The following is a 14,102-nucleotide window of genomic DNA, read 5'->3' on the forward strand; positions in this document are numbered from 1 at the left end:
AAGGCATACGTTTGATCAGATTGAGAATCTGCATGCAAATTGAAAAAGGAATGAGACCAGTCCTCCAACCACATTTGTCCCTTTAATTACCAAAATGAAAAACTAAGAGAATGATAAACATACGTTTTATTGTTCCAACTTTGTCAAAGTGAGAGCAAATAATTGTCATTTTCTTTGATGTCATCCTTAAAAATGCTAAAATATCATCTTCCACAGCAATAAATAGTCTCAAGATACTGAAAGTGAAATTCATGAAAATATTGGAAACAGATAAATGAATATTGGTCCTATCTGAAGCATTTGAGTACTTCAACGATGTATCAAATGGCTCCAAAATCCTGATTCCATTACTCTCCATAGTCAAACCAAGTACATCTGCACTCATCTCAGTATTGTTACCCTTCAATACAAGCCTAGAAATAGAAGAACACAGAAAAGTCAGTTAATCCTACCTTATCATCATACCTGAAATAGAGTGAATCATTAAAATAGGCCTCTGGCACAAAATTTGTACTTAAGATAAAACTTGGGTCAAAATTAGGGATTATACCTTTCATCTTATAGAAACTCAGTGTTTATAAAGAGAATAAACATAATTATTTCATGGCATTAACTTGTAATTACAGTGACGTATTAGTAGTAAAATGGGAGAGCTCTAGATCTAATTAACTGACAAACAGTGGTTGCAAAATCAATAACTCTCATAACTAACTATGTAGCAGCTCTAAGCCACTCGCAGGTCTATTATGCTATCAAAGGTAGATCTTCCAGGAAGCCAGAATGAGCCATGCCCCTCCCCAAATTTTTAAATATGTATAAATATAAGAATTTTAAAATTTGGGGTGTAGGGTGGCACCACTCCCCGACCTTAAGAACACTTGCCTTTGATCTTAGCAAATGATATGATGTAGGACTTCAAGAAGATGGTGCTCACTGAGGTTTGGGCCACACCTATGTAGATGCACAAAACACCTTCACCTTCTACACTAGAGGGAGACATACTAGTTTGGATATCAATTGACCTTTCAAAACCTTCCCACACAAATGTGGCCATCCCACACCTCTTGGACCCATTGTAATCATTAGATTTAAATAGACCCTCTTAGGAGGGTTACAGTGTTCTCAGCCTTGTTTTATTGTTGTGGCTCAAAAATTGAAGATTGTGACTATTGTACTACATTCTTTCATGGTTTAAGTTCTTTCTTTATTTTGTTTTGAACTTCTATCATGTTTGTGTTTGCCCTCTTTTCCTGTTGTTGGAGATCTCATGTTGACTATACATATCATCAATTATAGTATATGAGTGAATGCAATCATCATCTTATAAACCAATCTAGTGAGTTTGAGGTATGCCTATAGTCCACTTTCTAGATGCATGAGGGGTTGTTTGGAGATCACATGTTGACTAGTGATATGGCCAAATTACAGTATATAACTAGATGTAAATCTTACCTTACAATTCATGACTATCTAAAATAATTGTAATGTCCTTGTATCCGTTTGAATTCTCCAATTCATCATTTTCCTAATCATTTTATTACAAATTTTCTAAGACACTCTCTTAGAACTTCAAACATGGAGACACAAGACCGCCCAATATGCTGAACTTTAACTTCATTATTAAAAATTAAGGTTGGTCTCCTAAACAGATTTTTATATCATTCAGATAGACTTGAAGCCGTGCCAAATGACCAGCTCTCTTATTATACTAAATCTATTAGGTAAAGGCCCATTGTATTATGATATATTTATATATATGTATAGCATTAGGGGAAAAAACAGTATTAAGTATCTGAATAAATAGAAAGTATGCCAAACTAGTCAGACTGGGAGCATGCCATTTACAAAAGAGAACTCGCCTGCAAAATGCATCCAACTGTGCAAGTAAAAGTTTATTAGAAGGTTCAATAACTCTCCTACATCTTTTGAGGTGTTATAAAAGGTAAGCTCTGGACCAATAGCCTGCAAAAAAGTATTTCATCACATCTTGAGACATGCATAAACCACTAACGGCAAAGGTATAAACCATACCATCACTTCTTGTCATAATACAGTATTGATTACATATTTATATAAATATGGAAATATAATAAAATAAATTGCAAAAAACATAGAACAGCAACAACAAAGCACTCTCCCTTTACACAAAAGACAAAATATCTCGAGCAAGAAATTTGTAGAACTAGACATTGACATCTATCGATGACAGCTAAGACTAGCTCAGTTCAAATACCATATTAGAAATGGACTGGATGAAACTAACTCCCAAAACTCAAGGAGAGATGATTGCCACTTCAACCAAAAGGTTGAGTTCAAATGTCATTTAAAGAAAGAAGGAAAACTAATTTTACAATATACTTTTCTCTCTTGTTATGAAAGTTGCTTCCTTTGGTCTGTTTCCTTTTCTGATAGTATAGTAAGTACCTGAATTTGAGGCAACACGTTCTCTATAACACTATTATTGGAAAGGATAAAAATAAAGTGAAACTCACCAAATAAGAATACAAATTTGTTTGACTTTCAATAAAATCAGCCAAATGAGATTTATGCTAGCACTTCTCTAAACATTTATTTAAAAAAGAGAAAGAAGACACATAAGGAGAAGGTTCAGTAATTCAGTCCTTGAGCAACTTCTAGGTTCTTTAGAGTGTTTTAAATATAATTTAGTAGCATGTCAAAGCCGACCCTGAAAATAATGACTTTGGGTATTATAATTAACTTTGTTCTCAGCCTCTGGATACAAAATTTCACATTTTCCTAATCCAGAAAACTACAATCAAAGTAAGCCTACATTGCACTATGCCTTTAGTTAGTCTGCTTTGAATTATCATTTCACTCTGAAGGAGAACAAAGTACTTCAAGGGATTAGATGGAAAGAACCACTGCTAAGAATGGAATACAATTATTTGTGTCATTCTCAAGCTTTCAAGTGGGAGAGGACTTCCATAGAGTGGATCATTGGGTCGCAGTAACTCTTCTTTCATTTAGAATCAATCATACAAAAATCCATGAGTACTTAACTGAAGCAACACTTAACCTGAAGCTCGATGATCAGTTCTGTGGAGTTATTAACAGCATTATTCTGACATGGTACTTCGTCCACACTTCCTCTTAAAGACTTAGACTGGGGGCTTTCAACTAATTCTTCCAAGTACACATAATCATCCGCTAAAGCAGAATAGCTACTGTCTGCTCCAAGAAATACACAAGAATCCAAATGTGGGCCACCCTGCAAAAGAAAAACAAGGTAATTAGTTTTTTGGGCATACACCAAAATTTATGTCTCTATGGCAATTCAATAAAGAAGTTGATGAAGTGAGACACTATGACCTTAATAACAACATTTCTGAACTGCAACTTCTTCCCATTTCCAATGTATATTATAGCCTCCGTGCTAGCCGCTTTGAGATTAAAACCCTGTCTATCCTTTAAATATAATATTCCACCATCACCGTCATAAATGAAATTATCAAAACCATCATCATCAACTATTAAAGGCTTTTGAGGTGATAGGGAAAATTCAGGACAAGGTTGCTTGTAGACAGATTGATCAATGACGATAGCTTCTAGCATGTCAGACCTATTTTCTTCAACAGATAGCATACTGCTGACAGTTGGAACAAAAAACTCAACTACAGCAAGAAGAAAATCTAGTGCAACAAGCAACTGAGGCCTCTGGACACCCAGAGAAACAAATGTCGAATCCTGACCAAATTTCACATCAACAATGAGCATTGTCTGAACTAGATCAAAATTATTTCCCATAATTAAGCTACCATCAACTGAATCCTGGTTTTGATTATGCGAAGAAGTATGAAGGGATGGGGTCCAACATTTCCAGGCTTTCCTATAGCTAACCGAAACTCCTGTTCAACTCCCTCACGGTCATCAAACACACTGAAACCCTGAAGTGTTGCAGAGAGAAATCCGTTTCCTGCTGTACTGGACTTATACTGCAGCCAGGCAGCCATTGGGCTGACCTGCACAAGACAAAACCACAAACTGAGCCATGCCAAATAAATTTGTTCTTTTTTTGATTGACCTAAGTCAACTGCATTTCGTTTGGAGAAATTAAGTCCCTAAAGTTTCTGCTAGAAAAGTGTTTTATCCTAGTTAATTTCTCCACTTACCCAATCTTCATTGATCAATCTAAACAATCCTAGCTTATCCTAATTTAATCTGGCTGTCAATGTACACAGCAGAGTGTATAACTAACTATATAGTGTAGGCAATAACTACAAAGAAAATAATTCCCTTAAGCTAATAGACAAAGACTATAGTCTATTAGCTTTACAGTTTTTCTTTTTTCTTGATTGTTTAACATAACATAGCCTTAAGCTACTATACGCATACATACTTTGTTAATACCTGTACAGTGGCTAGAGATGAATCTCTAGTTAACCCCGTATATAAGCTCAACTCAACGAGATTAATGGAGACACAGAGTTTCAGCAGAACAGAGGGTTCAACATTGGTGGTCCTTGAATCAACACCATTTATAACCTCAGGGACAATACCTCCTGTGGTATCATTTAATGTCATGGAGGAATATTGATTCAGCGGTGAAGGAATATCAGGGACTTCAGAAAAGTTAGAAATAGCACACTCAGTAATAATTTCATATTCTTTATTCGACAATTCCGCCTTCAACTCTTCAATCTGTAGAACCACAACATCCAATACAAGACATATTTTAATATAGCAAGCTAATAGAACCAAGGTTTAATTAGTATTTGGCTATACTTGCACAACCCTTACATTTTATTCCTTATATTCAAAAACAACTAAATTTAGTCCCATAAATATAGCTTATTTTTTTTTAACTCAATTCATACACACTTTTTAATTTGCTCTAGTCCCCACAACTTTAGATGAGAGACAAAAAACGATTAACGAGTATGTGGATTAAAATGAAAAACTTTTAACTATAGGGAATAATGCATAAAAATTGTGTAATTATAGGGACTTTAAAATCAGCTCATGTTAGTGCCTATAAATATATTTTTAACTCACTTTAGTCCTTACACATAACTTTAAACACATTCAATCCATGCACATACACTATTCAATCTGTTTTAGTTCCTACAGTTTTAGATGACAAAAACTAATATGGATTAAAAGTTTTATGCATTTAAATGAGTACTGTTAATGTTATGGACGAAGGCGTAAAGATTGTGCAAGTATAGAGACCAAATGAGTAATTAAATATATAAATAACAAATCACACTAACGATAGAAAATAAATGAAAAACTAACTAATAGTTTTAAGTATGGTAATCCAGCTTTTACAAATATTATACATGAAAATGAAATATATTACCTTGATTATGACTTCAACACTTGGAAATTGACCTAACAAGTCTCGAAGCGACCGGTTAATAGTCACAGATAGCCCATTCACATCCTGAATTATGCTTTCACCTATGTCCGATCCAGTTCCAACATTCAAGTTGATTTCTTCAACCTACACCCCATCATATTAAAACAAAAATGGTTTAAAATGCAGTACCCAATAATCCCAAAATAAATATAATTTCAAAGTGAACACATAAGCAAGGGAACACTTGAAGATCCTTTCTAACCAAGTTTCTATTTAGAGAAAAGATAAAATGATATAACATTTTATTATTTCTGTCATGTGTAAAGCTGAATAAAAAGGGGGCCTTTATAGAGCTACCCTTTAAAGCAAAATGACCAAAGGACCAAAACAAACTCACCAAAAAGAGACAGCTGGAAATAACAATCTAAAGGGGAAATTGTCCTAGTGTAAAAGGAATGAAAATAATATATTTTATACTCTTTATTCTAATATATACTAATATCCTCCTTCAAACACAAGTTGTAGATGCATGAGAAATGTCCATCACATTGAGTTTGTCTTTGAGCAAAACGAATCTGGTTGGAGATCGAAGCTTTGTCAGCAGTAATAATAAGAGAAATAATGATAGGTTTGTCAACAGATAAAATGTGCAGTCAAAATCAAGGCCAGGAGCTTGATTTAACCCCTTATCCACAAGATGAGCTTTATATTTCTCAAGTGACACTCTGCATTCTCCTTTATGCAAAAATCCCATTTACAGCATATGACTTTTCAATCAAAAGGGAGATGAACTAAATCCCTCGTGTGATTCTTCGTAAGTATTCATGCTTCACACTGACAGCCAATATGTATCGACTGGAGCCTGTTTAACTCCTTTTGGTTCAATATCAGCTAGAAACAATGAAGGATGAAGATGTGGATTATGTAATCCAGATTTGGACTTGATTTGCAGGGAATGAACACTAACAGGTTGAAAAGCAAAATAAAGACAGTGAGTGGGTGACATAGTGGAAGGATGATGGTCATCAAGATGGTAACTATCATCAAAAAGCCAACTGAGGATGTTGTGGACAAGCAGGAGGAAGAACACAAAACGACAAATATGAAGGATGAATAACCTACAAACACACACTCTCGTGATCAGAAATTAAATCTGTGAGTATAGCAAGGTCTTAGAAACGTAAACCAGTACACCCAAAAGCTTTTAAGAAGCTAAAATCGAGGGTCTTGTTAAACAACAATGTTAAGAGGATATTGAAATTTAATGAAGCAATAGGTAGTCTATTGATTAGCAAAGTCCCAAAACACCAAAGACAAAAAGAAGCACGTTGGAGAAGAGTAAGACCAGTGTCAACAATATGTTTGTATTTTCTTTCCACGACACCATTTTCATGTTGTGTGTGTGTGGACAGATTAGTTTGTGGGTGAAAGCACCACGGGATAGAAATCTATGGAAATATAAAAATCTATGGAAATATACTTTAGCAGTGTGGCAGGATCATAGAGATAAAGAGACTCATGTGGTTGAATAAGTGGTGTGACTATACTTCAAACAGATTAGTCACCACAAATATGCAATGTGTCAACTATAGCCTCTATTAACATTATATTGGCAGTCACACATCGACTAGATGTAAGGCTAATTTACAATATATAAGTGAGTGCAAACCTTACCTTACAATCCGATTTTGTAAAGTTGATTTAGGCTTAAAGTATACTTCTTAACATAATATCAAAGTCAGAAGTTAGAATCTACACTAACGAAATTTGTTATTTTTCCACCCGCTATCCAATCACTCATTAATGTTTAGTCCCACACATGAGATGCATATACATCAGGGTGTGTTAGAAGTCTCACATCGATTAGATAAGGTCAATTTACAAGTGGATACAAACCTAAACCTTACAAAATAGTTTTATAAAGTTGAATTAGACTTAAAGTCTAGTTCTTAACACACTACCATTGATGGTGCCACTGTAGCCTCCACTTTACCAACCGTCGTTCCTACCACACAATGTCGAGCACAAGCATAACCTTACGACTAGATCCAAGATTATGGATGGTGGATGATACATATCACCGAGTAAAGTTTAGAAAGGGAAAGAAGAACTTTTTATTAAATTGGGCAGCACAAGATGCATAAGGAAGAGGAACAGCCTCCACTTCAGCAACAAGGGTGAGTATCAAATCTAGGTGTGTACTCTAGTGGTAAACCTTCAAGGATAGCATAAACATGCTCTTTGAGTTGAAGAGGGTTACCCACACCCACACCTACAAGTTCAACAATAATGGTTTTTATGTGAGTTAAAAATTCTTGCATCATCTTGTTGTGGAGGGATACACAACACAAAGTTCTGAAAATGAAAGTATTCATGAATTGTGTCCAAACTTGATAAGAGTGTGTAGAACCAATAACACACAAGAGAATGAACTTTGATAATGTTGATTAAAGCCATGTAAGAAGCATTTGATCATAAAGTTCCCAAGCTTCGTATGCACATTTCCTCGATCAACATAATAATCTTGATCATAGAGATATGGTGGAGGAACAGTAGGATTATCAAGGAAAGTGGGAAAGGAATAAGATGTGGAAGCGGTGGTATTAGTAGTAGCTATATACAGATTAAAAATTTAAAGATTTCCATGAGGATGGAATGCTCTACATACCATCTTAGAGAAAAGATAAGAGGATGTAATTTTTTATGAATTTTATCATGTCTAAAGCTGAATAAAAAGGGAGCCTTTATAGTAACTGCTCTGGAAAGCAAAATCACCAAAAAAAAAAACCAAAATAGACTCAATGAAAAAGTTAATAACAAACTAAAGGGAAATATTGTGCTAGTGGAACGAAAATATACAGAGAGAGAAAAGAACATCATTTATATTCTTTATTGTAATATATCCTAATATTCCATAACCTGAAATTCAATCATATTATGAGCAACCAATCTCACCTGGACAGTCAAAGTTTCCAAGTGCACTGCATTAATTTCACTTTTACTTCCACCAATCCACTGAAATGTGTTCTTCAAAGTTATATGAACAATGTCAAGCTTCAAAAAACTGCATCAAAGAAATATCAACAACAGATATTAAAGGAATGAAAACCACACTTGAGCCATTACTCAACACAGATGCTGTTAGATTAACTGTCCCATTGACAACAACTATACAGCACACTACGTATAATGTAAAATTATGGAAACAGATATTTAGAGAGGTTATAAGTGAAAAGGAAAACTAAATTCTTCAGCATACTCAAGGCTATCTGTCCGCTGTGGCATTAATATTATAGGCTTCTTGAGAGAAAGATCAAACTTCACAGCGGGTGATCCTTCAATTTCATTAGCTGAAAACCATTTCTCTGAATTTGTTGCTTGATCTGTTACTTTAACGACACTCTTTGGGCTGTCTGGAACGAGACCCATAAAGTAGCCAACAACCTACATGCCTTGAAGACTTGACAAATCCTTCTAATAAAAAAAATAATAACAAAAACTGAACCGACTGGTAAATACCTCCTGCAAGAATCGATTTAGATACACAATGCGCACTTCTGAAAGCTCTCCAAAAAGACTGAAATCATAACCTTCATAGTCTTCATCATCATTGCAAAATGATGTGAACTCCAACTACATGGTCAATCAGATATTCAACAGTAAGCTCACTATAGAAAAACCAACCACTGAAAGTTCTAAAGCATAGGTTTACCATTTTTCACTCATTTATGTCCATTAATAAAAATATAACTAAATGAGTCACTGGTAAAGATTTTCTAAGTAAATACTGAAATTAGTCTTGCCTAGTAACAAAAAAACTAATAGATATATGGAGCAAATCAAACAAATACTGATAACTAATTCAACACCTTTTGTAGACAAAGGAAGATTATTTGAAGAAAACAAAATGGGATAAAGCATGAAAATTATCCAAGAGGCTAGATTACAACCCAAGAGGATAAAATATCTATCTAAAGATAAAAAGTATAAAAAATTACCCTCAAAGGCTTAAAAATACAACCAAGCTGGCCAATCCATTTGACTATTGAAAAGGAAAAAATATGTTAAAAGGACAAAAATTACCAGAAAGGTCACACACATAACCCTATCCTGTAACCTCAATAAAAGATCAAAACTCCCATCCTGACTCAATCAAAATATAAGAAAATGTTCAACAAATTTTGAAAATCCATTTACAAAAATTTAATCCAAGGTTGAAGGACATGAGTGTTCCCAAAGAGCTCAAAATATATTCCAAACTAAGAGAACCTGAATGGTAGTGAGAATCATGATTCCCAGAATAAAGCCAAGAAGATTCTAAAATTATCCTTGAGGTGAGCACCAAAGAAAGAACAAGTGAACAATCTTTAGCAGGTCAAGAATAAGTCCCTTTTAACCAAAGGAATTAAATTAAAATAAATAATGACACCAAATGCATGGGTCACATTTTAAAATGAAACATTGAAAGCTAAGAGAAAGAGGTACCTCCACAAAAGATCTGCCCCCAGGATTTCTCATATCGCATGCCCAGTAATATAAATGACTGCTAGGTATGCTATTATCACTAATTTTTAGATTCCCCAATGCTGCTTTAATACTGAAGGAGGAAGGGAACACCCTGATGTCCGTAAGCAAACTCTCTTGAAACAAACAAGCAAGCTTGGTTTCATTTTCCTTCATCAAAAGGATTTGAGCCTGGGCCATTTTTAATGTCAAATTGAACATAACTCTGGATTTCCCTTTTCCGAACAAGCCCTTAACAGCATGATCCTCAACAGCAGTAGATTGTAGATCATCTCCATCTCTTGAAACATCTTTTTTCATTCTGGCTGTAGAAGAGCTATCACTAGAAGTTGCAAGGTTCTTATCCTCAATATTAATAGAATTAACAAATTCCATAATGGCAAGGATTGTTGGTCTTCGACAAAAAAATGTCAAGGTAGCCAGAGTAACTATCACCTGAAATGAAAAATAAAATATTTAGTAAAAAACTCATTTAAACTAAAGGCAATTTGATAAAACCCATCCACACCAACCTGCTTGTCTATATTCTTATACTGAGAAGAGTTCTGGTCATAGATAATTATTTGAGCTTTAACAAAACTCTCCAATGTGTCACTGAGTTCAAGGTCCTTCCTACTAGGAGAGTCACTAGGTAGAAGTCCAGTAATGCGACTAAACTTTGGGAGTTTAAGAGATGCATAATTAAATCGCATGTCACTGGCAGAACTAGATCGGTATTCTGATGTACCTCCAGGAGACTGCATAGGATAGTCAACACTGTCTGCTAAAGTCTCGGGTGCCTCATAAAACTTATCGTCACTTTCAGTAGGGATCAATACACCACTTTCAACGTATTTTCCCATGTTATTATAGAGTAATGAATTTTCATCTGCAGTCCCAATATAAGATCTTGCCAAAAAACAAGGCTGGGACGATAGTTGACTACAGCATACTAAATCTTCTATTTCCAAAGATTTCAATATAGTTCCAACAAAAATGTTATTGTCTCTGATAGAAACCTCCACCTGTTTAAATATAAATATCTCAAAAGGGAAATCAAAGCATCCAGCTAAGAAAACAATAAAGCAGATATTTTACCTGACCACCTATTGCTCGAAATTCAAACAATCGTCTTTCTTCATTCAAAAGAACCTTCATTAAGCTCTGATCAGACTACAACAACACACAATTTTAGTTCATGTGGAAATTCAAATTTTAAACTAAGACAGCAAAAGACAAAAGGCAACCTGATAACTATAACAGAAGCAAATCTTTAATTCATCAAGAACACCGGTTACAAACAAACTTTCAGCCATTCCTACATCAATATCATGTTCTGATTCGGTATCCTCATGATCTGATGAGGTTTCAGATAGACCAGAAATTGGAGCTGTATTCTGCACAAATAAAGTGTAATATCAACTTTTAAAACATGTTAACACCATCATGTACTAGATACACAAATCATACAATGTATTCTTTCAAGTTTTTTTTTTCAAGTTTATCAGTTCCTGAAACAATTATATCATCAACATAGACTAAGAGTAGATTAAGTTTACATTCTGGTAAAGTATGATGAACAAGGTATGATCACCTTGACCATGTTATTATCCCAAACCACGCACAAGGTGAATGCTTAACTCTTATAAAACTTTCTTTAACCTGCACATTTTATTCCCCTCTTCAGTAGATCCATAACCTAGAGGACTTACTGCCTAGACTTCTTCCTCTAAATTTCCATACAAGAGTTTTTCTCACTTCAAATTGTAGCTGTTGGGTCTATCAAGGAGGGGGGTTCACCGAGAAGACACAATACCAAATGAGATATGAGCCCAACCATATAAAGAATTGACACCACTCTCTACCCAAAACCTTAAGGCTATGGGTTAATGGGTCTTTCATCTTTATATAGTGCTCTAATTTCTAATTTCTATCCAATATGGGACTTGGACTCACACTTGGATTCCCATTAATTTTTATTTTAATACATCCAATAGTGTTTCAATTGATATGTGTTTATTGACTTAAAACATGAGTGAAGATATCAAAGCTGATAAAATTGTTATCTTCATTTATACCTATCCAAATTGTAACCATTGTCATTCCAAATGGTCTACTTTGCCATCAACTTTTTATAGAAAGCTATAAGTAGTGGTAACCAACTTTAAGGGGTCTAAATACATGTTACAACCAAACAATAGAAAGAGAATGACCAACCTCAACCTTTCCAATTGAAAGATAAATTACATAAATATTTAACTTTCCATGGTGTCAGAGCTCCTGATCTTAGGGCTCCGTTCCGCTACATAGTCGCGCCACCCCGCTGTCCGACCACTGTCATTGCTGCCATCGTCGGTTAGGGTCATTGATAGGGCAGAAAGGTGCGCCCAACTCCGGCGACCATAACGCTGAAAGTCCTTCCGTGAGAAAAGTCGTCAGGCGCCGCCACGTGCCGTTCATCGTCGCCGGCGAGTATAGCCCACGCGACCACCTCCGACGAGACCCACTCGTCGCTCTGTCACAGACAGGGTCGTCGGAGCCTCCTGAGTTTGTTCCTAGGGTCGATGACGACCTGTTTGGCCTATATTTGAGTAGATCTGAGTTTGAAGTTTTGCTCCTTTTCTCAGTGTGACCTACACGCCGTCGTCGTCTCGAAAAAAGGTCACCGGAGACTCCTAGTTGCATTCTACAGGATGTCTGAAGTAAAAATTATTCCTTTGGGGGTACCTAATGACCTACCAAATATAAGGGGTAGGTTTCAATTGGATGGTCATAATTTCTTACAATGGAGCCAATTTATTCGAAGGGTTCTCAAGGGTCGTTCAAACTTGATCACATAGATGGAAGAGGACCAGGACAAGACGACACTCATTTTTCAATTTGGGACAATGAAGATTCATTAATTATGACTTGGATGTGGCAATCCATGATTCCTAAGATAAGTAGAAATTATATGTTTCATTCTTCTGCAAAAGAAATATGGGATGATTTACAGAGTACTTTTTCATTAAAAAAGGATCTTGCTGCTTACTATGACATTGAAAACGAGATATTTAATACAAAACAGAACTCTCTTTCTGTATCAGAATATCACAGAATCCTGAATGGTCTTTGAATGGAATTCGATCAGAACCAAACAATAAAGATTTGTAAAACAGATGTTGTCGCACTTGTTGAATTCATTGAAAAGGGAAGAATTTTTAAATTTCTCCATGGCCTAAATCAGGAGTACGACCCAATCCGGGTACAGATTTTTTGAGGAGAAAAATTACCATCCCTTTTCAGAAGTTTTTTTTATAGTAAGAGGAGAAGAACCTCGGCAAACTGTCATACTCAATGGGGGGATCTCTAACACAAGTTTGTAGGGAGGTTCAACACACACATACACATAGATCTCCACACTAACAAGATATTGTTCCCTTTGGGCCAAGCCCTCACGGATTTGCATTTAGTACCACTCCAAAGGCCTCTTACCAATGGAGATATCTTATGTGTATATAAACCCATGTCGATCTCTTATTTTATCCGATGTGGGACTTTGTTTGTGCTTAACAGTAGCGCTTCCCAACCAGAATAAGTTGTCCATAAGAGAATGGTTCTAATAGTATTCATCATAGCCACTGGAGCAAATGTCACCTATTAATCAATATGTCACCTATTAATCAACACCACAAGTCAAAGTATATCCTTTAGCAACCAACCTTGCTTTGTAATGGTCTAATGTGCCATGTTGCATCCTACTGCCTTTTTATCTAGTGGTCTATCAACAAATTGTAATGTGTGGTTCTTTACTAAGGCACCCCATTTCTTTATTTGTGGCTTGAACCTAATTCTCATCCTTCAATGCTCCTTGAACTAATATAGAGACTCTAATTCCATCAATGGGATAGAGGAAACTCTGGTGCTGCATAGAAAGATATTTAGTGGTCCCAAAATGAGAAATAGAATACTTGGTACAGGATAAAGTTCTTTTAATCAATGCCCGTGATCAAGGTCAAGTTCACAATTATTATTCAAGAAATTTTCCAAAGGTTCAAGTATGTTAGAAGAAGCAGCACTTCCCCATGGCGTTTGAGCTGTTCTTGGATCAAGTTAGGATGCTTTTGTCTCCTCTGGTGTTGTATATTGAAGAAACTCTCTCAACAACTAACTTTTGGAGCTAATCCTGACTCATGAAAAAAATTGACTTTGCTAGGAGTAGCTTTAGCGACATCCATATGAGATGTGTAAAGAGAAATATTTTATGCATTGGATCTTGCAAATTAGATTCAAGCTCTAT

General features: G+C 35.4%; 1 protein-coding gene across 1 annotated transcript in view; it reads right to left on the minus strand.

Annotated features, from left to right (window-relative positions):
- The window catches only part of LOC124822163 (uncharacterized), a 36,955-nt gene that overhangs the window by 6,003 nt on the left and 16,850 nt on the right, over positions 1-14,102 (minus strand). Inside the window, 16 exon segments of the mRNA XM_088099251.1 lie at positions 6-28; positions 124-413; positions 1,860-1,902; positions 1,905-1,962; positions 3,038-3,229; positions 3,331-3,818; positions 3,821-3,980; positions 4,369-4,659; positions 5,321-5,464; positions 8,276-8,384; positions 8,580-8,764; positions 8,840-8,953; positions 9,806-10,279; positions 10,357-10,848; positions 10,922-10,996; positions 11,071-11,220. Coding sequence (XP_087955377.1) covers positions 6-28; positions 124-413; positions 1,860-1,902; positions 1,905-1,962; positions 3,038-3,229; positions 3,331-3,818; positions 3,821-3,980; positions 4,369-4,659; positions 5,321-5,464; positions 8,276-8,384; positions 8,580-8,764; positions 8,840-8,953; positions 9,806-10,279; positions 10,357-10,848; positions 10,922-10,996; positions 11,071-11,220 — 3,288 coding nt within the window.

The sequence above is a fragment of the Vigna umbellata genome, chromosome 9 (assembly GCF_029865625.1).
Source record: "Vigna umbellata cultivar VRB3 chromosome 9, Vumbellata_1.0, whole genome shotgun sequence".
Classification (NCBI taxonomy): Eukaryota; Viridiplantae; Streptophyta; class Magnoliopsida; order Fabales; family Fabaceae; genus Vigna; species Vigna umbellata.